The 25531-nt window shown below is 42.1% G+C and overlaps 1 protein-coding gene across 5 annotated transcripts in view; it reads left to right on the top strand.

Annotated features, from left to right (window-relative positions):
• Positions 1-25531, top strand: part of ERCC6L2 (ERCC excision repair 6 like 2) — a gene marked incomplete at its 3' end in the record, with an annotated part of 132051 nt that overhangs the window by 94984 nt on the left and 11536 nt on the right. For all 5 annotated transcript variants that reach the window (XM_080671041.1, XM_080671043.1, XM_080671042.1 and 2 more), the window contains one exon: positions 3057-3211. In XM_080671041.1, coding sequence (XP_080527167.1) covers positions 3057-3211 — 155 coding nt within the window. The remainder of the gene's footprint in view (positions 1-3056; positions 3212-25531) is intronic.

Genomic DNA, 25531 nt, shown 5'->3' with positions numbered 1-25531 from the left:
TAATTTGTTTTGTGAGCACATATATCTGGCATGTTTTCATTATAGGGATAAATTCTGCTGCTTATTCTCTTTTCTCCCATAATTTTTATGAGATTTGACCCTCTTCCTTATTATAAAAAAATTTCCCTGAATTTTTTAAATGAGGCAGAGTTTAGGAACATTTTTGTAACTTCACAAAGATCCATATCTGTGACCTTTGTATAATCCTCAAAACTGTGGTAGGATTTCCTGTCCCTATCCCTTCCCCTCCTTTGATGGATCTCATTTCCTCATTCCTGTCTTTCTATCCTGCTCCTTTTGACTCCCTTCCAGAAGTTTTTCCTCATTGTGTGGCCCTGACCTGGAAGCCCCTGTGGGTCAGTTTGGGAAGTTCTTAAGTGCTAGCCTGCTCCAGCCCTCAGGCTTTCTTGCCTCCGCCCCATGCACCCACTCAGCCTTGGAGAGTGGGAACCTTCCCAGAGTTCAGCTGCTACCTCCAGTTGGCCCATTTTGCTTCCCAGTGAATACTAGTACTTGTTGGCTATTCTGTGGTCTCCTGTTCTCAGATCTAGCAGGTGCCATTCTGCTACTTACTTCTTCCTTCACACAGACCCTGGTGCTATGCAGAGTGTATAGCTGCTGGTGGGTTCCCCACGTGATTGTATTTTAGGGCTCATGTGGGTATCTGGTCATCTAATTTCGTAATTAGTGCTGTCTGTTGCGTTGGTTTTGCTCTCTAATTGCTGTCTGCTCTCTGTAGGGATTTAGAGAGATGGAAGAACTGCTTCCCCTGCCACCACCACCTGCCGAGAAGCTATTGTGATTTTAAGAGTTAGTTCCCAAAAAACTATATGAAAGAAGCTAGTGTATAAGCAAGGATGCAGTGATGTGGAAACATTAATCATTGTGATTAACTTATTTGCCATTCAGGCTTTCTTTTGCAGTTATTAGTAGTCTCATTTAAAATTCATGATGGGCCCTAGCAGGTTTGGCTCAGTGGATAGAGCATTGGCCTGCAGACTAAAGGGTCCTGGGTTCGATTTTGGTCAAGGGCACATGCCCGAGTTGTGGGCTTGGTCCCCAGTAGGGGGCATGCAGGAGGCAGTCAATCAATGATTCTCATCGATGTTTCTATCTCTCTCTTCCTCTCCGAAATCAATAAAAATATATTTAATATTCATGATAGTATACATTCTGATACCCTTGTAACTAATTACTGGACTATCCTTTGGTTTGTGTGCTACAACTAGATTTTATGTTTGAGGAATTATTGCATAAACTATTTTTTTTTTAAATCAGCTGAGGTTTTTTTGTTTGTTTTTGGTTTGGATTTTATTGTCCAAAAGATGTCAAGAGCTAGTGTGGAACTAATGCTATTTTGAGTAAGGCATAAAACTTATCATCAAAATTAAGAAAAATCTGAGTACATTTTCTACCAGAAGAATCCTTTTGAAGGTTTTATTTTTATTTTATTTATTTATTTTTGGTTAATCCTCACCTGAGGATATTTTTTTTCCCATTGATTTTCAGAGAGAGTGGAAGGGACAGGGAGAGACAGAGAGAAACATCAATGTGAGAGATACATCAACTAGTTGCCTCCCACATGTGCCCCAACGGGGGCCAGGGATCGAGCCTGCAACCCAGGTAGGTGCCCTTGACTGGAATCGAACCCTCGACCCTTCAGTCCACGGGCCAATGCTCTAACCACTGAGCAACTGGCTAGGGCTTTTGAAGGTTTTAAACTGTTGCCATACACACTCCCTGGTGCTTTGAAACTTCAGGAGAATATTATCGTAGTTGCTCTTTCAGTCATCTTATTTAATATCTTGTTTTCGCATGATTGGCAAGTCTGGTTGAGAGAAGTTCAGGACTGAATCAGCACAAGTGTTGAAGGTCATGATCAAGGTTCATTGCCAGAGCTGTTGGAGAGAGCTTTTACAGACCTTAGTTCTAGCCTTCTCTTTTATGACCACAGTTTAAAGTAAATTATGGGTGCCTAGAAGCAAAGCAATAAAAAATGTAGCCATTTTTTAAACTTCTTTCAGATAAAAGCTGTAAGTTAATTTTTTTCATTTCCTAAAAAGTTTCCAATCTTGACATTCTCTGGGCATATGTACAAAAAAGACGAAAACAAATAGTAAAACTGAACAAAGCCAACCAAACGAAACTCCCTGGTCATAAACCCCTCGCTCCCACTTCATCACTGTAATCAAGTACATGTTGAAAGGAACAGATGAGGCTAACACTGAGCTTAAATTATTAAACAATTTTTAAAAATCAACTGGAGCCCTAGCTAGTTTGGCTCAGTGGATAGAGCATCAGCCCGTGGACTGAAGGGTCCCGGGTTCGATTCTGGTCAAGGGCACATGCCCAGGTTTCAGGCTCAATCCCCAGTAGGGGGCGTGTAGAAGGCAGCTGATCAATGATTCTCATTGATGTTTCTATCTATCTCTCCCTCTCCCTTCCTCTCTGAAATCAGTAAAAATATATTTTTTTAAATTAACTGGAACAACAAATTCGTAGAAACGACCCTTCACCACAACTTTCCTGTTGGCCAAAACTCTCATTTCAGGTTTAAGTCTAAAAAGATTGTTACCTAATATTAGAAGTTCTCATGATGAGAGGGAAAAGTCCTTCCAAGTTAACCTAGATCAGTGGTCGGCAAACTCATTAGTCAACAGAGCCAAATATCAACAGTACAACGATTGAAATTTCTTTTGAGAGCCGAAAACCGACTTCTGCTCATGGGCCACGAAGTTTCAATCGCACTGTACATGTGCGCCCGCACGTGGTATTTTGTGGAAGAGCCACACTCAAGGGGCCAAAGAGCCGCATGTGGCTCGCAAGCCACAGTTTGCTGACCACTGACCTAGACCAACATATTTGAACTCTTTCTCTTTTTAATTTTTTTAAATGATTATTATGATGTTAACTGACAAACTGAATATTTTTCTTGAGGATTAAAAACAAAACAAGCATAACTGATTTTTAGTATATTGCTGATAAGTTTTAAAGTATACATGGAACTATATTGCTTTATAATGAGACATCACTGAATAAACATCGATTACCTCTAGGTGGTGTTCAGGAAGTGGCTTACATTCACTCAAACCAGAATGTGATTGGATCAAGCAAAGCTGAAAATCACATGAGCCGATGGGCAGCACGTGATGTATTTGAATTGAAGCAGTTTTCCCAGCTTCCTGCGAACATAGCTGTTTGCACGTCTAAGGTAAGAAGCATAGAGCATAATGACATCTTCAGTTTTTATCTCATTTTCACAGAAGTTACTCAATAAGATCTTCACTAAGCACCCCCTCAAAAGTAGCTACTAAGATTATAAGTGATACAAATAAGTGTAAAAAACAGAACATTATTTGGGGCACGAGTGTCACTGAAGATGTTTTATAGTAAAAGACAAATCAATATCTAAATGTCTAAAAATATTGCGCTACTTAATCATTTTCTTCAATAAAAGTTTGCCAAGAAATGAGGAATCTGAGGGAATCATGCAGTTAAATCAGAACCCAAACCAGATTTCCTCCAAAATTTTTCATCTAAAATGAAGACACGCAAAAACTAGGTTCATAGACTTTATTTTTTTTTAGTAAAAGGATTTTTATAATGTTAAAGGTAATAAAAACTGTCTGTGGGCTCTTCTCACTTAAAATTGCTATTATATAGAAATAAAGCTTTATATGAATGTGGTATTTATTTACAGATAGTCACTTTCATCAAAGGTTTTAAAAAATATTTTCTTCTTTTTGGCTTATTATCCTTTATTAATTCCTAAGAACTAAGTGTCTGAGGAGTAGTTTTTCTACCACTTTATGTGGAGTTAAAAATGTATACTTTGTAAAACAGTGGTTTGTTTCAAGTTAGCATTACTTTTAAGAATGAAGGGGGGCAATGCCTCTGAATTGCCAAGCGATCTTCATTTATTTGTACCTCATCGGGCTCCAAAAATAATTTGGATTGTCTTAATGATAAAATCAGAATAGAAAGTGAAACTCAGGACCAAGGGAAATATAAATTAAATTGGAAGTTCAAGAGTGAGAGAAAGTTAGAATGTAGAAATATAGGACATAATGGTTTTACCCAGATATTTTTTTAAACAAATTTGATTGAGTTGTTCATAGACAGAACAAAGGAAGTAAACAATTTATTTAGTGTGCTCTCTACTCGTGCATTTGATCATGTGTGTGGGCAGTTTGGGTGGTCACAATGACTGAGTGCCTGACTGGCATTAATGTCTGGATGCCAGGGATGCTAAATGGCTGTGGTGGGGAGAGGAACATCCCACTTGCCAACAATTTATTTGTCCAAAATGCTGTAACACCCTGCTGAGCAACACTGAGCTAAATGTTGTCCTTAAGGGCAGAAAAACACTAGCTCTTTTAAAGCTTTTCCCAGCATTTAATATGAAGGAAATTTGTCGCCGGGATTTTAAATAAAGACCACTGAGTGACCTAGTGAATATCCTTCGAGTAAATGTAATAGCAGACTTTGAAATGCGGTGCTTTTAGTATTTTAATGTAATCAAAAGGCCCAATGTCAAAATACAATTCATGAGAACGTTCTTTCATGACCCAAGTATGCTGCTTTTTTATATTGTCACTTGATCTAGAAATATATTGTCTCTCAACAAATACTGTAGACAGCATTTCTACAGTCTGACTGCCTTGTAGGAGCTATCTGGGAAAGACAGGCAGAAGTATGCTGGGTTTGCCAGGCATTTGCTTTATTAGAATGAAGAGCATATTGGTATCTTTTAAATAGACAGCCAATTTTTTATTAGCTTTAAAAAGGAAAAAAACAATTCCCTTTTCTAAACAAACAAATTTTAATGAGAAAAGGGTAAGATAGCTTGGCAAACCTATATAGTAGCTGTTAATAAAATAACTGGATATTAGTTACTAGTTTATTTAAATGTTTTTCAGAGAAGAAATTTACAGGCTTATAATTCCTCCCAAAATGTTTCTGAGAAGCAACCCCTTAGATAGGGAAGCAAGAAAAAGTCCCTTTGGAACCTTCTCAAGAAAAGTTGTAAAAATGAAAATGCTTCAAATATACTTTGCCTTTAGTGGCAGGAAATTTCTTTATCTTTGTATTAGCAATACCAATAGTTTTCAACCTTTCTCAGCACAACCTCATCAGAAACCTTGTGTCTTCACAGTGGTATTTATGATGAGGGATATTTCTTACCAGGAAACAAATTGGAGTATTTATCCCCTAGGATTTCTCATATGCCCTTTGAGACCATATATCTCCCCTTTGACACGTAGACCAATTTAGTACATCTTTTTCAGGGAATAGGAAGAAATTTGTGGTTTCATGACTAAATCATGGTTGGTGTAAAATATTCAGGCAAGTTTTAAAGCCAGTAAGCAGGGGGTCCAATCTCATGCCACCCGGGCTAGCAGGCAAGAACTTCTGTGTCAACATGCTCATTTCAGTGGCTGGCTTCTTTAAATCAAAACTTGATACAGAACAAGATTAAATTCATCAGGTTTGACCTATACCATTTAATATATCAGGTTATTAATATAGCTGTACTTTAACATCTTAAAAGTTATATTACCTATAAACAAAAATACTGAGGGACAATATTACAAACTTACCATTAAAAAAGAAAAATCTTACTTGATATTTGATAATCAGAATTTTTAAAACAGATAGTGATCATATACACTGAGTGGCCAGATTATTATGATCTCTGAATGCATAATAATCTGGCCACTCAGTGTATATCCTATATAATAAAAAGTTAATATGCAAATTGTCCCCTCGACCAGGAGTTCGACCAGCAGGCAAGCTGGCCAACTGCCCATGTTCCCTCCCCCTGGCCAGGCTGGCTGGACCCCACCCATGCATGAATTCATGCACCGGGCCTCTAATCTGAACTAATAAAAGAGAAACATGCAAATTGACCACACCTCTGCTACGCCCACAAGCCATGCCCACCAGCCAATCAGGAGAGAGTATGCAAATTAACCCAACCAAGATGGATCGGACACGAAGTGAGCAGGAGGCTTGGGTTTCCCCGGCAATGGAGGAAGCCAAGCTTCCCACCCACTCTGGCCTGCCCTGGCCTCCGCTCAAAGCTATAAAGTTTCAATTATAGAAGATAGAGGCCTGGTGCACGAAATTTGTGCACAGGGTGTGTGTCCCTCAGCCCAGCCTGCACCCTCTCCAATCTGGGACCCCTCGAGGGATGTCCGACTGCCCATTTAGCATTTAGGTCTGATCCTCCTGGGATTGGGCCTAAACGGGCAGTCGGACATCCCTCTCACAATCCAGGACTGCTGGCTCCCAACTGCTCACCTTCCTGCCTTCCTGATTGCCCCTAACCGCTTCCGCCTGCCAGCCTGATCACCCCCTAACCACTCCCCTGCCAGCCTGATTGATGCCTAACTGCTCCCCTGCCAGTCTGTTTGTCCCTAACTGCCCTCCCCTGCCGGTCTGGTCACCCTGCCAACTGCCCTCCCCTGCAGGCCTGGGTCCCCCCAAACTGCCCTCCCCTGCAGGCCTGGTCCCACCCAACTGCCCTCCCCTGCAGGCCTGGTCCCCCCCCAACTTCCCTCCTCTGCCAGCCTCGTCACCCCTAACTGCCCTTTCCTGCAGGCCTGATCACCCCCAACTGCCCTCCCTTGCAGGCCTGGTCCCTCCCAACTGCCCTCCTCTGCTGGCCATCTTGTGGCAGCCATCTTTTGTCTACATGGGGGCAGCCATCTTTGACCACATGGGGGCAGCCTCTTGTGTGTTGGAGTGACAGTCAATTTGCAAATTACTCTTTTATTAGATAGGATAGAGGTCTGGTGCATGGGTGGGGACCCGCTGGTTTGCCCTGAAGGGTGTCCTGGATCAGGGTGGGGGTTCCCTTGGGGTGTGGGGCGGCCTGGGAGAGGGGCCTGTGGTGGTTTGCAGGCTGGCCACGCCCCCCAGCGACCCAAGCGGAGGCCCTGGTATCTGGGATTTATTTATCCTATCTAATAAAAGAGAAAAATGCAAATTGACCATACCTCTGCTATACCCACAAGCCACGCCCACCAGCCAATCAGGAGCAAGTAAATTAACCCACCCAAGATGGCGGCGGACACAGAGCTGGAGCAAGCAGGAGGCTTGGGTTACCCCCAGCGATGGAGGAAGCCAAGCTTCCCCCACCCTGGCCTGCCCTGGCCTCCGCTCAAGGCTACAAAGTTTCAATTATAGATGATAAGTAAATCCCAGATACCTGCTTCCAGCCTATGCTTGGGTTGCCGGGGGGCATGGCCAGCCTGCAAACCACCACAGGTCCCTTGCCCAGGCCACCCCACGCCCCAAGGGAACCCCCACCCTGATCCGGGACACCCTTCAGGGCAAACCAGCTGGCCCCCACCCGTGCACCAGGCTTCTATCCTATCTAATAAAAGAGTAATATGCAAATTGACTGTCACTCCAACACAAGATGGCTGCCCCCATGTGGACACAAGATGGCCACCACAAGATGGCCAGCAGAGGAGGGCAGTTGGGAGGGACCAGGCCTGCAAGGGAGGGCAGTTGGGGGCGATCAGGCCAGCAGGGGAGGGCAGATGGGAGGGACCAGGCCTGCAAGGAAGGGCAGCTGGGGGCGATCAAGCCTGCAGGAAAGGGCAGTTATGGTTGACCAGGCCAGCAGAGGAGGGAAGTTGGGGGCGACCAGGCCTGCAGGGAAGGGCAGTTGGGGGGGGACCCAGGCCTGCAGGGGAGGGCAGTTAGGGGTGACCAGTCATGCAGGGGAGGGCAGTTAGGGGCAATCAGGCTGGCAGGGGAGCAGTTAGGCATCAATCAGGCTGGCAGGGGAGTGGTTAGGGGGTGATCAGGCTGGCAGGCAGAAGTGGTTATGGGCAATCACGAAGGCAGGCAGGCGAGCAGTTGGGAGCCAGCAGTCCTGGATTGTGAGAGGGATGTCCGACTGCCCGTTTAGGCCCAATCCCAGGAGGATATGGCCTAAATGCTAAATGGGCAGTCGGACATCCCTCGAGGGGTCCCAGATTGGAGAGGGTGCAGGCTGGGCTGAGGGACACACACTGCGTGCATGAATTTCATACACCGGGCCTCTAGTGTGTGTATACACACACACACACACACACACACACACACACACACACACACACACACACACACACACACTGAGTGGCCAGATTATTATGCATTCAGAGAACATAATAATCTGGCCACTCAGTGTATATTTGTGATGTTTTTAGTTTTTCACCAATGTCAAAACTAAAGCTACTGTATTTTTGACATAAAAGTATAACCCCTGAGACATACCTCATGTTTTTCTTTTAGTTTAATTGAAAATGAGTAAATAAATAAATATAATGAGTCTCATCTTCAACCTGTTGAACTGTGCAACCTCCCAGAGGCTGGAGGAATTTTGATGGTTATCACTAGCCTGTGCATGGACTCCACTCAGAATGCCAGAGTCTGAATTCTCACTCTCCCTCATGACCCTGGTGTGACCAGGAGGAAGTTATTACCTTCTCTGCGACTCAATTTCCTGGTCTTTAAAATGCAAACAATTATACTTCTTACCTCCAAAGGTTTTTACGAAAACTAAATGAAGTAATACCTGTAAATACTCTGAACAGTGCCTGCCACGAAAGAGCACTCAATAAATAATAAATACAGTAAAACCTCGAAATAACAGACTAATTCAGGCGGCGGGAGCCAGGGGGCATCCGTTAAAGCTGAAAATCCATTATATAATAGAGTAGGTTTCCTGAATTCATGTTTAAAAATGGCAGTTAGTTTACCTGTTTTTACTTATGCAGACATGTTTGTGTAATTAAAATTAAGTATGTATGAAAAGTTTAATTCCACTGAAAAGTTTTCTATATGTATTACAGTAATTTTACTTTTCTACTGAATAGGTCTAGTAAATGTGTGAATTCATCAGTCACCTTGAAGTAAACAAATATACGTGGCTGGGGCGTGGCTTAGCTGCAGAAAGTCACACTACATGACAACAGAACCAATTATCACATTCTAAGCATTCCCCAAACATTGCTTACCAGCAGTGACTATTGGATTTAAATATGTTGACTATAGTTGTAAATATGTAATATTTATTTATATTGGTGAAATTACTACAGTGTTTTTTCCAACATATGGCCTATTCGCTTAAAATTTGTTAAAAATAACAGTGAATTAGTAACAAAAATAAAATAGCCTCTTAATTTAATTTTAAGCAAATCCTGGTTAAAAGCACTTTAAAATCAAGAGGGTGTTAATGTTTATATATGACATACAAGCCGGAAGTTTTGTCCATTAAATCCGAAGTCTGTTAAATCGATGTCCACAAAATGGAGGTTTTACTGTATTGTTAGTACTACCACTGGGTAAGACTGATGTCCCCTTTTAACTCACCTGGAGGCGTTGATCCCTGAGGGAACCACAAGGAATAATCCATAAATAGTTATGAGCAACTACATTTACCTATAAATAAAAAGTTGGATGGTACTAGGAAATCTGGGGCTTTGAAAAACCGCAAGAATGTTTGCCATGGCCAGTGTAGTTCCTTGGTTGGAGCATTGTCCCCGTACGCTAAAAGGTAGTGGGTTCAATAACTGTTAGGGCACATATCCAGGCTGTGGGTTCAGCCCCTGGTCCATTCATGTTTCTCTCTCTTCCCCCCGCCCTTCTCTAAAATCAATTTTAAAAATTATTAAAACGAACAAAACTTAATAATGTTCATGGTAGAATATTTTTCCAAAATGTTATATGTGACTATTAAGTTTTTGCTTATGGAAATAGAAAGCCACTCAGTACTTTATAATTATATTGATTTATTTTATAAGAGTCTATATTAGAATTAAAGTTATTAGTAATTTTTCTCTTTAAAGCTGATAGATTTATTTTCTCTTTAGATTCATCAGTTGATGGGACAGCTTCTAATTTAAGATATTTCCATAGCTGCTGACAGACATTCAAATGAGGGAGGCATCACTGCCAGCAGACTACTTCTGCATTATCTTTACACATAATAATCTTGGTCCTTCTCATTGTAATTCTTCTGGAAACTAAATACTACTTCAGTAATGTCAGGGAGATAGAATGATGGTAGTGTTGTTTTTCTCTTTACTAAAACTATTTGTAAAGACGTTTTAAGAATATTATTTCACATAGATGAGTTGTTGATGACATTTCAAAGCCATATCACAGAATTTCTACCTCAGAAAAAAATGTTTACACTCAGTGACTTCATCATATCTGGTCAGTATTACTTCAGCACCTTCAATGAGTGTATCTGTGAAACATTGGTTAGAGACATGTATCTCACTCACTGAAAGGTTTTACAACTTGTAGTGTGGTGGTGGGTGGCAATAGTAAATTTGCAGTTTTGAAAAAAAAAGTTGAAAAATAGCTATGGGAGGATAAGAATAAGGTGAAGGGAAATGAAACAAGGTGAAGACAAAAGAGACTCAGCCATATTGTTAGAGTTGCAAGCCTCTTGCTTCTGAAAACTCCCCAAGTCCCCAGACCTTCCACCTACAGGACAGTATCTTTCATCTGGGGCTCGCATCAAGAATCTTTAGATTACTGAGAACTCTTCTGGGTGCTTCATGTCTGTCACCAAAGTTTTATTAGAGACCTTTACATGTGTTTGAAAAGATTGTGTGTGTGTGTGTGTGTGTGTGTGTGTGTAGGCATGTGTGTGAGGTCTGTGTGTGTGCACGTGCATCTGCAGCCAGTGCAGAGGTGTTGCCTCACTGCCTAAGGAAACAAATCCTGTTTGTTTGTATGTCAGGGATCACAATATGCAAGTATTTCACTTTCCAAGGAATACTAAGTTGAGTCTAAGTGAAAGCCTTTAACTAAACTGCACAGGAATAGACTAAACGGAAAACTTACAAAGAGGTCATGTAAAACTCTGGTCTTTCAGGGGTTCTCAGTCCTTTTGATATAATTGTTGATAACCAAAATGACAGAAACTAGGAAACTGATTTTCAAAATCAACTATATATATTAAGAAAAGGCCTAATATACTGACTTTTCCGTCTATCCTTTGGTTTCTTATAGTTCATACTTTTACAAATAATTTCTATTCATAGAACACGTTTTATAGATGTCTTGAATGAAAACCTATCTCTCCTAAAATAAATTCTAATTATACCTTTGTTATACAGTAATACAAACAATATAAAATAAGAACACATTTTGCATTAAAATGTATTTGGATATTTTTAGAACCACTTCTGGACAGCTTTTTTTAAAAATGAGATATCTCATAACAAGAGGGAAAACCTTTAGGGTTAAGCTTCAAACCAAATATATATATATATATACACACACACATATATATATATACATATATATATATATTAAGTATTTGAAGGAACTGATAATACCTTTATTAGTTACTTCATTCTTTTAATATATAGAAGTATGTCGCACAATGTAGCTATACCTGTTTGTGATGTGGTGCCTCATTTTTTTTTCAATCAACTGCATGTTTTCAACTTAAGTTTACTTAAAGTTTTCTGAAAAGAAATGTACAAAGACAGCATTCAGTTAAGGATTAATCACTATGGCAACTGCGATGTGGTGCCTGAAAGGGGGAGGATGTATTCTCCCCTCTGTTTCCTGGCAGCTGTCATAGTCAACCTCTGCTGCCTGACTCCAAGCCAAAATATAGACTGTGACCAACTCTAAGAAACTATATCTGTATTTTTATAAATTGGTACAAGTATCAGACTATAAAAGAAGACTTAATCCCCTGAATTGGATGACAGACACTTGGCATTCTCGGCAGTATTTGACAGAGAAATAACGGGTCGCTTTGTAGTAAAACCTGGATTAATAGTAAACCCTTCTTTATGTTATTGCAGTGTGGTGTAAAGGAGAGAACTAAACACGCTGTCAGCCTGGGGGCGCGGGTGGCGTGGGGGAGAGCGCCTTTTATACAACCAGTGCAGGTTTAAGCACTGTTCAGCGTACTGTAAATACGAAATATTGTGTTAGTAAGAATTCTCTTTCTTGTATTTGTATTAGATTGGCATTTTGTAGATGACTTAAAGACAGGATTTCTATGAGCTGTGGTGGATTTGACTGCAGTGTGTTTATACAGCTTTCGGAGTCAGCGAGGAGGGATGGACTGTTTACAATGAGCAGACTTTGGGGAGATACAGCATTCCATTACCCTATTTTTCAGGATAGTGAATGGCATGATGGCTTAAAGTAATTGTTCACAAATGACTGGTTTATGGAGTAGTCCAGTAAGTACAGTTTATGGTTTCAGCATGTAATGGAATTAACTCTTACTGGGTGGGATTTTTTATGGTTTTATCATTTTCCTTTGTATAGCTAGATGTGGATTTTATGGTGTTTGTATCAGAAAGTCATTCTTTCAAATAATTTAGTAAAGATCAAGGTTTTTAAAATTGTGGGTGTATATACAGGGTGGGGGAAAAGTAAGTTTCGTATGGAAAATAATACAATAATTAGTAAGTAATAATACAAGAATAAAGTCTGTGTTTTGCACACTCACAACTGTAAACCCACTTTTGCCCCACTCTGTATGTACAAAATTATGTGACTAGTGTTGGCTTAAAAAATGGCTCTTGTGTTTTTATCTTTAGGACTAGGGTTAATCCAGAAAGATGTTTTATCATTTGTGAAGAGCACTTGTTACCTTGTCAGAGGGAGGAGAATCTGGTGTTAATGATAAACATGTACACCTATTCCCCTCCTAGCAGGTGGCATGAGAAGCTGCGGCATCCTTCCTCACAGTGATGTTATCAGAATTCGTGGAGTAATGTGACTGATGTGTTCATAACACATTCAACTCTTTTAAAGAAAAGCATTAAAAGTACTCATAATAAAACACATTTTATTGTTGTAATTATGATTATTGTTTATCAGCAGAGGGGATGAGTGGAATTTCCTCTGTTATTCTCTACAATGACCTGTTATTATTTTTGTTTTTAATAGTACCAATAATAGAGTATGTTAGAATACCATAAACAATAGCTAGCCCAGTCCTCTAATTTTATAGATGAAGGACCTGCCTTGATTTGTCATGAAGAATACTGTAGGAAAACATTGTCTTTGAAAGGAATCATACAGTAGTTTGGCAATGGACTGGACTGACAAAAATAGTTCTTGCTTATTAGGAAATAGTTTAATTCTAACTCCTGTAGCTGGTCATCTTTCCAGTTGCATAGAAGATAGATATGGCCTCTTTGAACAATTTCTCTGTTTAGAATAGCCGGGAGATTCTAAAGAGTTAAAAAATACTATTTCTTCAAATAATGCCTTCTAAGTAACAATAAAAAAGCTTAGAGATATAAGGCCTCATTGAACTCTGATTGGCTCCACCTGGTGATTTAAAGCACACTAAGCACTTAGCCCTTTTCAAATTATATTTCTCCCTCTTTGAAAACCAAGGTGTCAATTGGACATGGACACTTAATGGAAACACCTATGCCTCTGTCATCTGGAAATGCTGCCTCTGCACATATGAATTCAGAATTTTTATAGGACAAATAGAGCAAAATTATAAGGTTAGGGAATCATAGTGTTTTAGAATTTGTAGGATTCCTGGAGACGAATGCAACATCTTATTTTACTGATTTTTAAAAATAAGAGGGTGAGTAGCTTCCACTAGGCTCAACAGTGGCAGTTAACTTAAATCTCTAGAGTATCAATCCTTATTTACTTTTTACTTTGGTTACTATTTTGTTTGGGAGGTTTTACTTTTGTTTTTTTTTTTACTCCATTTTACTTTTCCAATATGACAAATCAGTCTAGTTTTTCAAGATAACTTGCCTGTGAAATTAACAATTTAACAATTAAACACAACAAAAAATCAGGTGTACAGACCGTCAAACCTCAGAGGGAAGGCAGGGGAGGATGGTAGGGGTAGGTAAAAGATCAACTAAAGGACTTGTATGCATGCATATAAGCATAACCAATGGACACAGAGAGTAGGGGGTGAGGGCATGTGCTGCCGGCTGGGAGCGGCCAGAGAGAGGTCAGTGGTGTGTGTGGGGCAGGGAGAACATTTGTAATACTTTCAACAATAAGGAATTTAAAAAAATTTTTAAATCAGGTGTACTGAGTGCATCCTTTCCTTTAAAAAAGTATTTTAGGTAATTACAACTCTATCTGTGGGGACATCTGTGATACTCTCAACAATAAAGATACATTTTTAAAAAGCTCTATCTGAACTCAGGAGATATAGCAAGTTCGCTGGCAGTATCTACTCCGCCAAAGATATTTTGGCAAAGCATAATGATTTTCCTTTTTCTCTTTACTTGTGCATTTTCTCTACAGGAATAGCCTTTTCTAGCCTCCCAAATCTCCAGTCCTCCTCTGCCTATCAGGACCTCCCTCAGGTGTGGCATCTCTTCCACAAAGCCTGCCCCCAGAGCTGGAAGTAAGCTATCTTTACTCTTACACTTTTTCTGTTCACCCAAGAGTACTTTAAGTGGCCTATTATTCTAAAGTATGATTTCCAAGTTTTTATTATAGTTCTTTAAAAACACATTTTCTCCTCTTTTCTAATAAACTCTGAACTTCGAAAGAGCAAGATACAGCTTTAATTCACTTTTGATGACCCTGGAGACCTAAAATAGTGTCTTGCATATAACTGTTACTTTTAAAATACACTTAGAGGTTTTCGGTTGTTTTTAGGATAAAATGGACCTCATAACTATATTCTGAGAATTTTTAAGTGGTTTAAAATAACTTTCATCGTTTTCCTGGAAATTCTCTTGAGATAACTTGACATTGTTCAGGTCTACCACTGAATATATTTATCAGCAATGGAAACAGCCCCTCTTATCTGAATGAGAATTGCTCTCAGGTTTGCCTGGCATTCGTGTCTTCAATACATTTACTCAGTCTGCACTCCAGCCAGATCATCTGTCTGCTCCTTCATCCCAGGTGAATCCAAGTCAAGTTCCACTTCCTCCATGAAGCCTCAGTCTTCAGAGCTCACTCTATTGCAGACTCTTTTGTACCAGTCATCACTGTAGACATGGTGGCACTCCATTCTGTTCCTTACCTCGTGTGTTTGCTCTCTCTTCAGGCTGCTGAAGGACCAGACCATGGAGTACATGTCTATAAACACCACCTTTTGGCAGTAGGCAACACAGAATAGGAGTTCAGCAAATGTTTATTGTTGGTCAGTCCCACACAGAGGTCGACCTAGGCAGATCCCCACAGCCATTTTCACTACAAGAAGGGGAAAGGCACTGGTGTGCTCCCAGGGAGAGTGCCCTGGGTCCTCAGGCCTGAAGGCTTTTAAGGGTGGGGATTTTAGGGAAGGTCCTAGGGGAGGATCTCAGTAGCATATACATCAGCTTTCCAGGTGTGTGCTTTCAGGGTCATGGCCTCCACTGATGGGCCAGCACCAGGAGGTCATTAGGCAAGGCAGCTAGTCCTGAGGTCAGCTGTGACATCGTTTGTCTGGTTTTACTGCTTTCCTGGTCCTAAAACACAACTGAGGCCTAGATGTATTTGATGCAGGTTAGAACCTCATTGTCATGGGGGCTTAATGCTTAAGGGCTATTCGCCAGCCCTTTATTCATTCCCCCTCTAAGGGGGTCTAACCTGCATGACTAGCAAGATACCAGGGGAGGAAAGGTGAGAGGAGGGTCCGAACTGCATGGCCAGCGATCTGAAAGGCCAGGGGGTCTACACCACATGACCAGCAATATGCTGTTGGGGGAAAGGTCACTCTTGAAGTGAGGTCCTTGTGTTCCCAGCTTTGCCTGTTGCTAGGCACCCAGGCCTTTTCACCCTGGTGACCTTCTGTACCTGGCCCATGTCCTTGCTCTGCTCACGTCTGTCTAACTGCCTACCACAAAATTATGGTTATTTATTTGTGTACTTAATAGATATGTTCTTTAAAATGAACTTACGGAGTATGTGGCTTCAAGGAAAACAACAGACAGTACTCGTTGCCAGTGATAAAATTCATGCTTTCAAGTGAAAATTAAAACATTGAAAAACTTAGTTTGCCACCATGACCATGACACCCTCCCCATAGAGTTTTGTGAGGCAACTGGTATTGTTAACAATTCATATGATTTTACAATGTTGCATAATTGAATGTCAACATTTTGAAGATCTGCATAACTCAGTTCATCAATATTTTTCAAATGATCAGTGAATGTTACAAAATTATGTAGGGGGGATTCTGTTAAGATATACCAATGAATTTTAATTTTAACAATATAAAATATGTACTGATGTCAATGTAAGAAATATCTAAACCTATAAGAATATTTTTTTAATTTATATGAGACAAACTCATGACAATTGCCACAAAGCAAAATCTCACCAGATTGGGAAAATGCTCCAGAGAATAGCAGTTATGCACCTTATTGTATACATTACAATTAAAAGAGGAGGCATAAGGAAGTCCATTGGTGATAGATAGGGACGTGGGAGGAAGCAAAGTAGGGAAATCTCTTGGATTGTATAAAAAAGTAAAATGATAGACATACTTCTTTTGCATTGGTGGGTATAGGCTAGTCAACAATTAAGATGATAACAGTAACAATGGGGATTTATGGTCTCTGCTCTGTGCAATGGTTGTGCTTCTAGGGGTCCAGAAAAGGGGAAATTGCTTTAATACGCCAAAAGTATGTTATTGTAGATGAAAAAAAAAAAAAAGACCACAGACAGGCTCAGTTAAGGGTAGGGGATGTGTGTGTGTTAGGAAAAAAATACCACCCTGTGACATGGCTATCCGCCATTACTCACTTTTAGTTAGGAAGTTTTAACTTCAGACCATCACATGTCTCTAAGTTTGTGGGGCTGCCATGCAGGCTTCCCTGAGCTTGTCAGATTTAGCATGTGACCCCTTTTTATAGTTTCATATTTTACGTGACGTTAACCTTGAGTTTTGATATAGTATCAGAAAAGAATTGTCTGAGAAGGCTATTAAAATATTCTGATGGCTTCTACATATCTGTATGAGACTGGTTTTCTTCATATACTCCAACCAAAATGACATTGTAACCACAAATTGAATGCAGAAGTAGATATGATAATCCAGCTGTCTTTTATTTAGACAGATACTAAAGAGGCTTGCAAAAAGTAAAACATAGCCACTCTTTTCTCTCATTTTTTGTTTGCTTTGAATAATATGAAATTTTTTGTTGTTATTAAAGTTATTTAGGCCCTGGCTGGGTGGCTCAGTTAGTTGGAGTATTGTCCTTACCAAAAGGTTGTGGGTTCAGTTCCTATTCAGGGCACATATTAGGTTGAGGTTTGAGCCCTAGTTGGGGTGTATATGGGGTATATATGGGCAGCAACTGATTGATGTTTCTTACATCGATGGTTTTTTTCCTTTCTCCCTTCCTCTATCTTTAAAATCAAGTTAACATGTAATTTACTCTTTTTAAAACTGATTTTAGAGAGGAAGGAAGGGAGAGGGAGGGGGGGAGAGAGAGAGAGAGAGAGAGAGAGAGAGAGAGAGAGAGAGAGAAGCATCAATGTAAGAGCAAAACATGGATTGGCTGCCTGCTGCATGCCCCTACCAGGGACTGAGCCCACAACCCAGGCATGTGCCCTGACTGGATATTGAACCAGCAACCTGTCAGTGCATGGGATGCCACTCAACCAACTGAACCACACCGGCCAGGGCTTGACCTGTTATTTTTAATGAATTAATAAATATTATAAGTTTTCAATAGCTATAACCCACATAAACAAAAGAACTTTGGAGTCCTCAATAATTTTTTAGTATAAGGTGTTCTAAGACCTGAAAGGACCAGAGTTTTTCCACCCCAAAATGTGCCTTTTAGGTTGTTGATTTTAAGCTGGTTATTAAGAAACTAAAGACTCAGAAAGAACCTTTGACCCTCCCCCTTCTTGCCTAAAGGTAATTCAGACAGAAAAACCTGCTTCAGGAAGAGTCTTCTTAGCACATTTACCTTGGCCTGTTTGAATCAAGTGTGGAAGACTATAAGGATCCAAGCAAAAGCCTTCTCTGCCCCATTCTTTCTGGGTGGCCCGGCAAGAATTTTTTTGCCATATGCTTGCTCTTTCCCCTCTACCTGTGAAGTGCCTACTTCCCTTGAGAAATCCCAGACCCTTGCCCAGCTTCTCCTTTGTCAAAATGGCATATAAACAAACCTTAACTGCCCAGTGAGTCTTTGAGTCTCATATCTTATGCCACCCCCAAATGTATACCCATAAAATAAATTTTAGTCAAGTTCTCCTGTTTATCTGTCTCTGTTCATTTATTAGTCCAGCTAGAAGAACTTAGAAGGTGGGAGGAAAGTTTTGGGGTTTTCTTGCACCCCCACAGACCAAAAAGTTTCATTGTATGAGGAGAGTCATGTTCTCATGGGACATGCATCCAATGGGCCTTTCTCTGTGAATGTTTACTTCCTCTCCTGTGTCACCCAAGAAAGCATATCAGAATAAGAAGAGTGAAATGATGTTGTTATAGGGAATCATTCAGGTGTAAGTACTTTATTATTGATTATTAGTAATTATCATTACTAATAATAATCTGTATCCTATCGCACAGCTATTTGCAATATCTCAGTCATTTGTGGCATGTTGCTTGAAATGTTCTTTAGCGGCTAGAGAACCATTGGTGGCCTAGTGACCAAGTCAGCCTACACTTACTCTATCTGGGGCCACAGAGGAGGGGAATGAGGAGCTGGGATCCTCGTGGGAAGTGCCAGCCACTGGGAAGGCAAGCAGGCGCGGGTGCTGCCAAGAAAGGCTTTTTAACTTTTTTCCCATCGGCACCACCCTTTGGTGATCTTGTCATATAACAAGTATTATCTATATATATAAAAGCCTAAGTGACTGTTACAACAGAACTACTGGAATGACCAGAATGACATGCACTGACCACCAGGGGGCAGACGCTCCACGCAGGAGCTACCCGCAGGCCCCGATCGCCAATGGGCCCTGCCAGCCAACCTCCTAGTCCCTCCCCTGGGCTGGCAGGTCCCGATTGCCCTGTCAGGGCCGGGCCTCAGGCTGGGACAGGGAACCAGGGGTGGGTGGTGGCGGACACAGGCAGCGAGGGAAGGAGGAAGCAGGGAGGCAGGGAACCAGACCGGCCCTAATCCCCAGCCAGGCCTAGGGTCCCCACCCATGCACGAATTTTGTGTACCGGGTCTCTAGTACTATATAATAAAAGGCTAATAGACCGAATGGTGGAACAACCGAACAACCAGTCACTATGACATGCGCTGACCACCAGGGGGCATGTGAAGAACATGGCGGGAGTTGGCCGCAGCAGGATGGTGTAGCAGGTGAACAGGGGTGCCAGACCAAGGCGGGGAGCCAGTTGCTGTCATTGGGGCGAGCCTCTGAGGGTTACTGAAAATTCTTTGCTCCCATGTGCCACAGTCCCGCCCAGCGCTCGCACCTGCTGCCAGCCCTGGCCCTGGCCCCGCTCGCACCCACAGCCAGCGCTGGAGCCACCACTCACATCCTCTGCCAGTGCCCAGTGCCAGTCCTGATCACTCGGTGCCATCAGCAGGTGCTAGCCGTAGCTGCCAGCCCTGATTGCCACTGAGGGCTTCTCGACCTCCCCCTACTCCTGAGGGGTGATCGGGGCAGCAGCCGCCACTCACACCTGCTGATGGCGACGGCCCTGCTTGCTTGCACCCACTGCTGGCACCAGCCCCAGTCGCTGGGCGCTGTCAGAGGGTGCGAGCAGGGCCAGCGCCATCAGTGCATAGGAGCGGTGGCAGGAGCAGGGCTGCAGGCAGACAGGGCACCGGGGACCAGAGCAGGAAGGGCCAGGCGGGGGTGCGGAGGATGGGCCGAGACCCACTCCTGTGCCTACTGCAGCCTCGCGGCCCACAGTTCCTTTCAAGGTGCATGAATTGGTGCACTGGGCCCCTAGTGTAGTATAAGACCTTCAAATAATCTTTAGAGGAAAGTTTACAGTAATAAAACTCAATACAAAGATTGGAGTTGAGATCAGGGCTATAAGATGCTAAGGACCTGCCCATTACCTCTTGGTGGAGATTCTTCACAGACTGCTAGAATTGTGACTTTTAAAAATGGAAGAGACAGGTGGGAGTCCAGGTCAAATCCCCTACCCTCTGGATCCTGATGGGCTCAAAAGAGAGAAAACCTCCCCCAAGGTTTATAATAAGTGTCTGGGTAAGGCCTAGCCCCCAGTCCTCAGACAGCTCTGGTCCTTCTCTCACCTTTGTAGGAATATTAAAGGGACTTTTCTCCATGGCCTCCTGCCTGTGGAGGACTGGAGGTATCAGTGAACCCTCCACATTGCTCATCTGCAGGTTTTGGTGAAGGCAGCTGCCATTGCCTCACCTGGTCCTTTCTCACAGGTTGACTTCTGTGGTCATGAATGGCAGTGCCTTCAGGTTAGCAGATCCCAAGGAGATGGTGCTTACACATTTCTATTTACAGTGTGTCCTCCCAAGGCTGTCACTTTGTTCTGTCTTTTAAATAAGTAAGCTTCTTGGATGATGAGAAATGGACTGTTGTGGATAAAAAGGAACCTAAGCTCAGGGCAGTCAATATACAGTTGTCCTTTTGTGGCTCACTCAGACAGCAAAGTAGTGTTAAATATAGAGGGGTGGGCAAATGTAGGTTTACAGTTACAATGCAACTACAGGCCCGGTGCACGAAATTTGTGCATGATGGGGTGCTCACCCCGACCTGCACCCTCTCGCGATGCGGGACTCCTCGGGGGATGTCCAACTGCCCTGAGGGATCAGGCCTAAACCGGCAGTCGGACATCCCTCTCACAATCTGGGACCACTGGCTCCTAACCGCTCGTCTGCCTGCCTGTCTGGTCACCCCTAACCGCCTCTGTCTGCCTGCCTGATTGCCCCTAACCACTCTGCCTGCCTGCCTCATCACCCCTAACCGCTCACCTGCCTGCCTGATTGCCCCTAACCGCTCACCTGCCTGCCTGATCACCCCTAACCACTCTGCCTGCCTGCCTGTTTGCCCCTAACCACTCGCCTGCCTACCTGATCGCCCCTAACCACTCGCCTGCCTGCCTGATTGCCCCTAACTGCTCACCTGCCTGCCTGACCACCCCTAACCTCCTCTACCTCGGCCCCCACCACTGCGGCTTCATCCGGAAGGACATCCGGAATGACATGTGGAAGGTCGTTCGGCTGTCCGGTCTAATTAGCATATTATGCTTTTATTATTATAGATTATTGCTCAAAACCAGCATTTGCCCACCCCTCTATATAGAGATAGATTGTAGCTATAGATACAAACTTTAATAGGTCTATTCCCCCAAAAAAGGTTTTTGATATGAATCTAAGTGTTGTTTTTTTCAGATTTGAATGTGATTTTTAACATGTACAGAAAACCTGACTTTAATATATATTTGTGGTAGGTCTTCTAACCAGCTGGCTTTTCTCTAGGAGAGAAGACACCCAGGGGCAGCTCTCAGCTGCCTTAGGTTTGCTGAGTCCTGGGAGACACTTCCCACCTCCAGCCAGAAACCTTCAATGATTATTTTGAGAAAGGGCTTCTTCACACTTGTGCAAAGATCCTTAAAAGTTTTTGTCGTCTTAGACTCTCGGATGCCACCTGAATAAATTTATTTGCAGGTGCTATATGTTTTTATAGTACCCCTGATTCCCTGCTTTGCAAAGACAAGCAAGTTTCACTTATATGTATTTATAGTGTTGGCCTTACCTGAAAAGAGACCACTTTTTAAATTTTTTGTTTGAACAGATGTGTAAACAAAAGCATTGCTGCCTTGCAGACTTCACTAATTAAGGCTTAATGAAGGGGGAACAAATGAAAGGGTGCTTGCCTTTTTTAGGCTTTATGGCAGAGTTGGTGTGACCAGGTCAATGTGAAGGCTTTGCCACATGGTATGCCCACGGCAGCACACGGCGGCAGTGACCACAGGGTGGCTTCTGAGACTCTGTGCCATTCTCAGGAGCAAGGTGTAGATCAAAGAGCTTCCCTGTGACAGGCAGATCCTCGGATGATCTCAGCATCCACACTTTAATTGCTCCTTCCACTCAGACTTCTCAGTGGGTCAGAGCCAGAGGACCTTCTAATCATGCCTTTGAAAATATCCTTCCTGCTTCCAATTTTCTCAGTAACTGATCAAGCCTGATCCTATGGTTAAGGGAAAAACAGTACCTATGACTATTAAATATACACTGTTCTTTGTTCTGTGTGTTCTGTCTGTAAAGTGTTTTCTAGAGAAACCAGCTCAGCAGACAGACTCATTCCAAAATTTGCTTAATAAAACATTCAGTAATTTCTGATAGCTGACTATGGACAGCTGGCCCATCCTATCGGGCTGTTCTGCTTCATTGTGCACTGCCCTCCCCCCATCTCACTCCCCACATCCATGGGAGATAGATGAGCAGAGAAGAAATCAGCATTATCCACACCAGCCATTGATGGGTCTCCAGGAATTAGCCTGGAGGAGATTGAGAAAGATGGCAGAGATTACGATCATATTTCGCCTGCCAAATGGAACTAGAGACTGTTCATGATTGCTTTGGAAACTTACTCTCCTTGACTGTAATATTTCTTGCCCTGTTTTTTATGGCGGGGGTGGGTATGGGAAAGATTGATCCCTATCAACTTTTCTCATTTCTTTGCTATTCCTACATAGGTGTCCTCTACAGTTCTCCAGTCATTTATCTCCAAAATTATGTTTTACTTCCAAGACTATTAATAGAAAGAGTTTTTCTTTTCCTTAAACATTCTCTGCACTACCCCAGTGTAGTTTCCTAGTATATAAAGATAGATTTCATATACAGAAGAGTAAGTAGAAAAATACTAATGTAGTCATATGGCTGTGAGGTAAGGGAAGAAGATTTACTTTTACATTTTCTCAGAACACTGACATCAAAGATTGCTATCTGCAAAGTTTTTAAGAGTCAGTTTATTTTTTCTCTTTCATATTGAAAATTTATATATAACTTATCTTTTTTTAAGTGTGCCTTTCAAAAACGACGAGTTCAGTGAAAATAATGTAAGGTTTAGATCTGATGCCTTCAAATATAGATAGTGGGTCAATGGAAAAGAAAGTATATTATCAAAGATCATTTGAATGTTTCATACTGTTGGTCTGAAGATAAGGAACTTTCCTGGTAGAACTAATATAAACTTAAAACTTGATAGTAAGAAATAAGTTATACATAGACTCATAGATACAGAGGACATGCTAATGGTTGCCAGAGGGGAGGGGGCTGGGATTCAGGGTGAAAAAGGTGAAGGGATTAAGAACTACAAATTGGTAGTTACAAAATAGTCATGGGATGTAATGTACAGCATAGGGAATATAGTCAATAATATTGCAGTAACTATGTATGGTGCCAGGTGGGTACTTGAAATAGACTTTGTAAAGTATATGGTTGTCTAACCACTAGGCTATATACCTGAAACTAATACATTATTGCATGTAAACTGTAATTTAAAAATGAAATATTTTTAAAAAAAGAAATAAGCTGTACAGAATTGTACACAGTTGATTAGGTCTAGTGTGAATACACTTTGACTACTATAGAAGGAATTTTTTCCTATACAAGTGCCCTCTCATTTATTATAATCTTAATATATGTCTTTTATAACTTAAAATAATCATAGCTTTTATTTTACAGAATATATATTATACAGTTTTAAATAGTAATTTTTATGATATATTTTCAAACACATTTTACAGATACATCAGAAAAATCAATAATAATTTTATAACTTTATTAAAATTAAATCAAAGCAGATATTTATGAAGTCTTTGAAGTGAGCCATTTCCAAGTTAAACATTTAATTGTGGGTAGGTGAGGAGACTATTTCAGCCGAAATATATTGGAACAATTACCAATTATAGAAATAATATATATTTAATGTTTTAATTTAAACAATTTTTATATTCTGAATTTATTTTAATAGCAAATAATTACTTTTGTAAAGATAACATATTGTGTATTTAAGTTTTTAGTTAGATAAGTCAAATTAGGACTTACATAATCAGTCATAGTCTACCTCAGCCGTGGGCAAACTACGGCCTGCGGGCTGGATCCGGCCCGTTCGGCTGTTCTATACGGCCCGCGGAGCCGAAAGAGCGGAGGGTTCCCTTGCTCTCCCCTCCACTCCTTTACTTTGAATTTATATTAGTTCACACAAACACTCCATCCATGCTTTTGTTCCGGCCCTCCGGTCCAGTTTAAGAACCCATTGTGGCCCTCGAGTCAAAAAGTTTGCCCACCCCTGGTCTACCCTTTACCCTTTTAGACCTATTTGACAGTGTCTGAAGGAGGTGGGGTTTCTCCTTTTGGAATTTGCAACTGACCACTTTATACATTACTAGAGGCCCAGCGTATGAAATCGTGCACAGGTAGGGTCCCTAGGCCTAGCCTGTGATCAGGGCCATCTTCCACCTGCTCATCAGTCCCCAGTCCAGCCCCGCCACCACCACCCACCCCGGTTCTTCCAGTGATCAAAAGAACAGCCCACTCTGCCTTAGGTGCCTTCTGCCATCAAAGGGTACTTGGCCCTTTGCTCCCTTTAAAGAAGTAAAATTAACGCCCCCTCTCTGCACCTGTCTCTTCTCTCGTGAATCCTTTCACAGCCAGCGTCACCAGCCAAAACCCTAACTATGACATGGGAAACTCAACCAGGAAGGGCTATGCCTGTGGGAGGAGGTGCAGGGAACCAGGGCTAACCCCCTTGCTCCTGCCTAGCCCTCCATCCCTCCAACCCTGCACTGGCCCAGCCACCTGGCTTGACCCCTCCCCATCGCAGAACCGCTCAGCTCAGGCTCTGGCCCCGCCCATCCCACAGGGAGGAGCATGCGCAGTTTCTTGCAGACCAGGAAGTGGCTGTGGAGTAGGGAGGTGGCGGGTTCTTCCTGAGGAGAATGTTTATGCTTTAAAGCTGATGTTCTCCGTCCACCTCCCAGTGGTGAAGGCTGAGGGTCGCTGCAGGCGCTGAAGTCCTTGTTGAAGTCCCCGCTCCAGAGCCTCTCACAGCAGTGAGTCCGCATCCCGGGAGGCTGTGCAGTGGAGGTGCCATGTTTCTTTCAGAAGAAACTGAGGATGATGGGAGCCTGCGGGCTGGGGGGAGGGACCAAGAGGTCTGCCTTCCACCCACTCGCCAGTCCCCAGTCCCGCCCTGCTGCCACCCAGCCTGGTTCCCGGTGATTCCCCGTTGGCCATCCAGCCATAGGAGCCAGCAGGTTGTGGGGCGGGACCGAGAGGTGGTCAATGCACTTCATAGTGACTGGTCCATAGGTTGTTCCGGTCATTATGCTGTCATGGTCACTGGCCTTTTATTATATAGGATGTGTGTGTCCAAAGGAGGAAGATATGCTACTCATAAATTAGAATTATTACTTCAGTATTCTCTGATAAATAAGCTTCTTAAGTAACCCCCATTTCCATGAAATAAATCTCATCATCAAATGGATTTTTAACTGTATGCTTATATTACCTAGAAATGACTACTGCATTCCTTACACTTACTGTTTTCTTTTTAATAAAGATTGCATAAGTTGAATTTGATATTTTATACAAATACTATAGTAGAAATACCTAGCAATATCCAATAACTTATGGAAATAATCATGAACATAGCAATA

This window comes from Plecotus auritus, assembly GCF_963455305.1.
Source record: "Plecotus auritus genome assembly, chromosome: 5".
Lineage (NCBI taxonomy): Eukaryota > Metazoa > Chordata > Mammalia > Chiroptera > Vespertilionidae > Plecotus > Plecotus auritus.
Note: the sequence above shows the minus strand (reverse complement) of the source record. Positions and strands in the feature narration are given on the sequence as shown.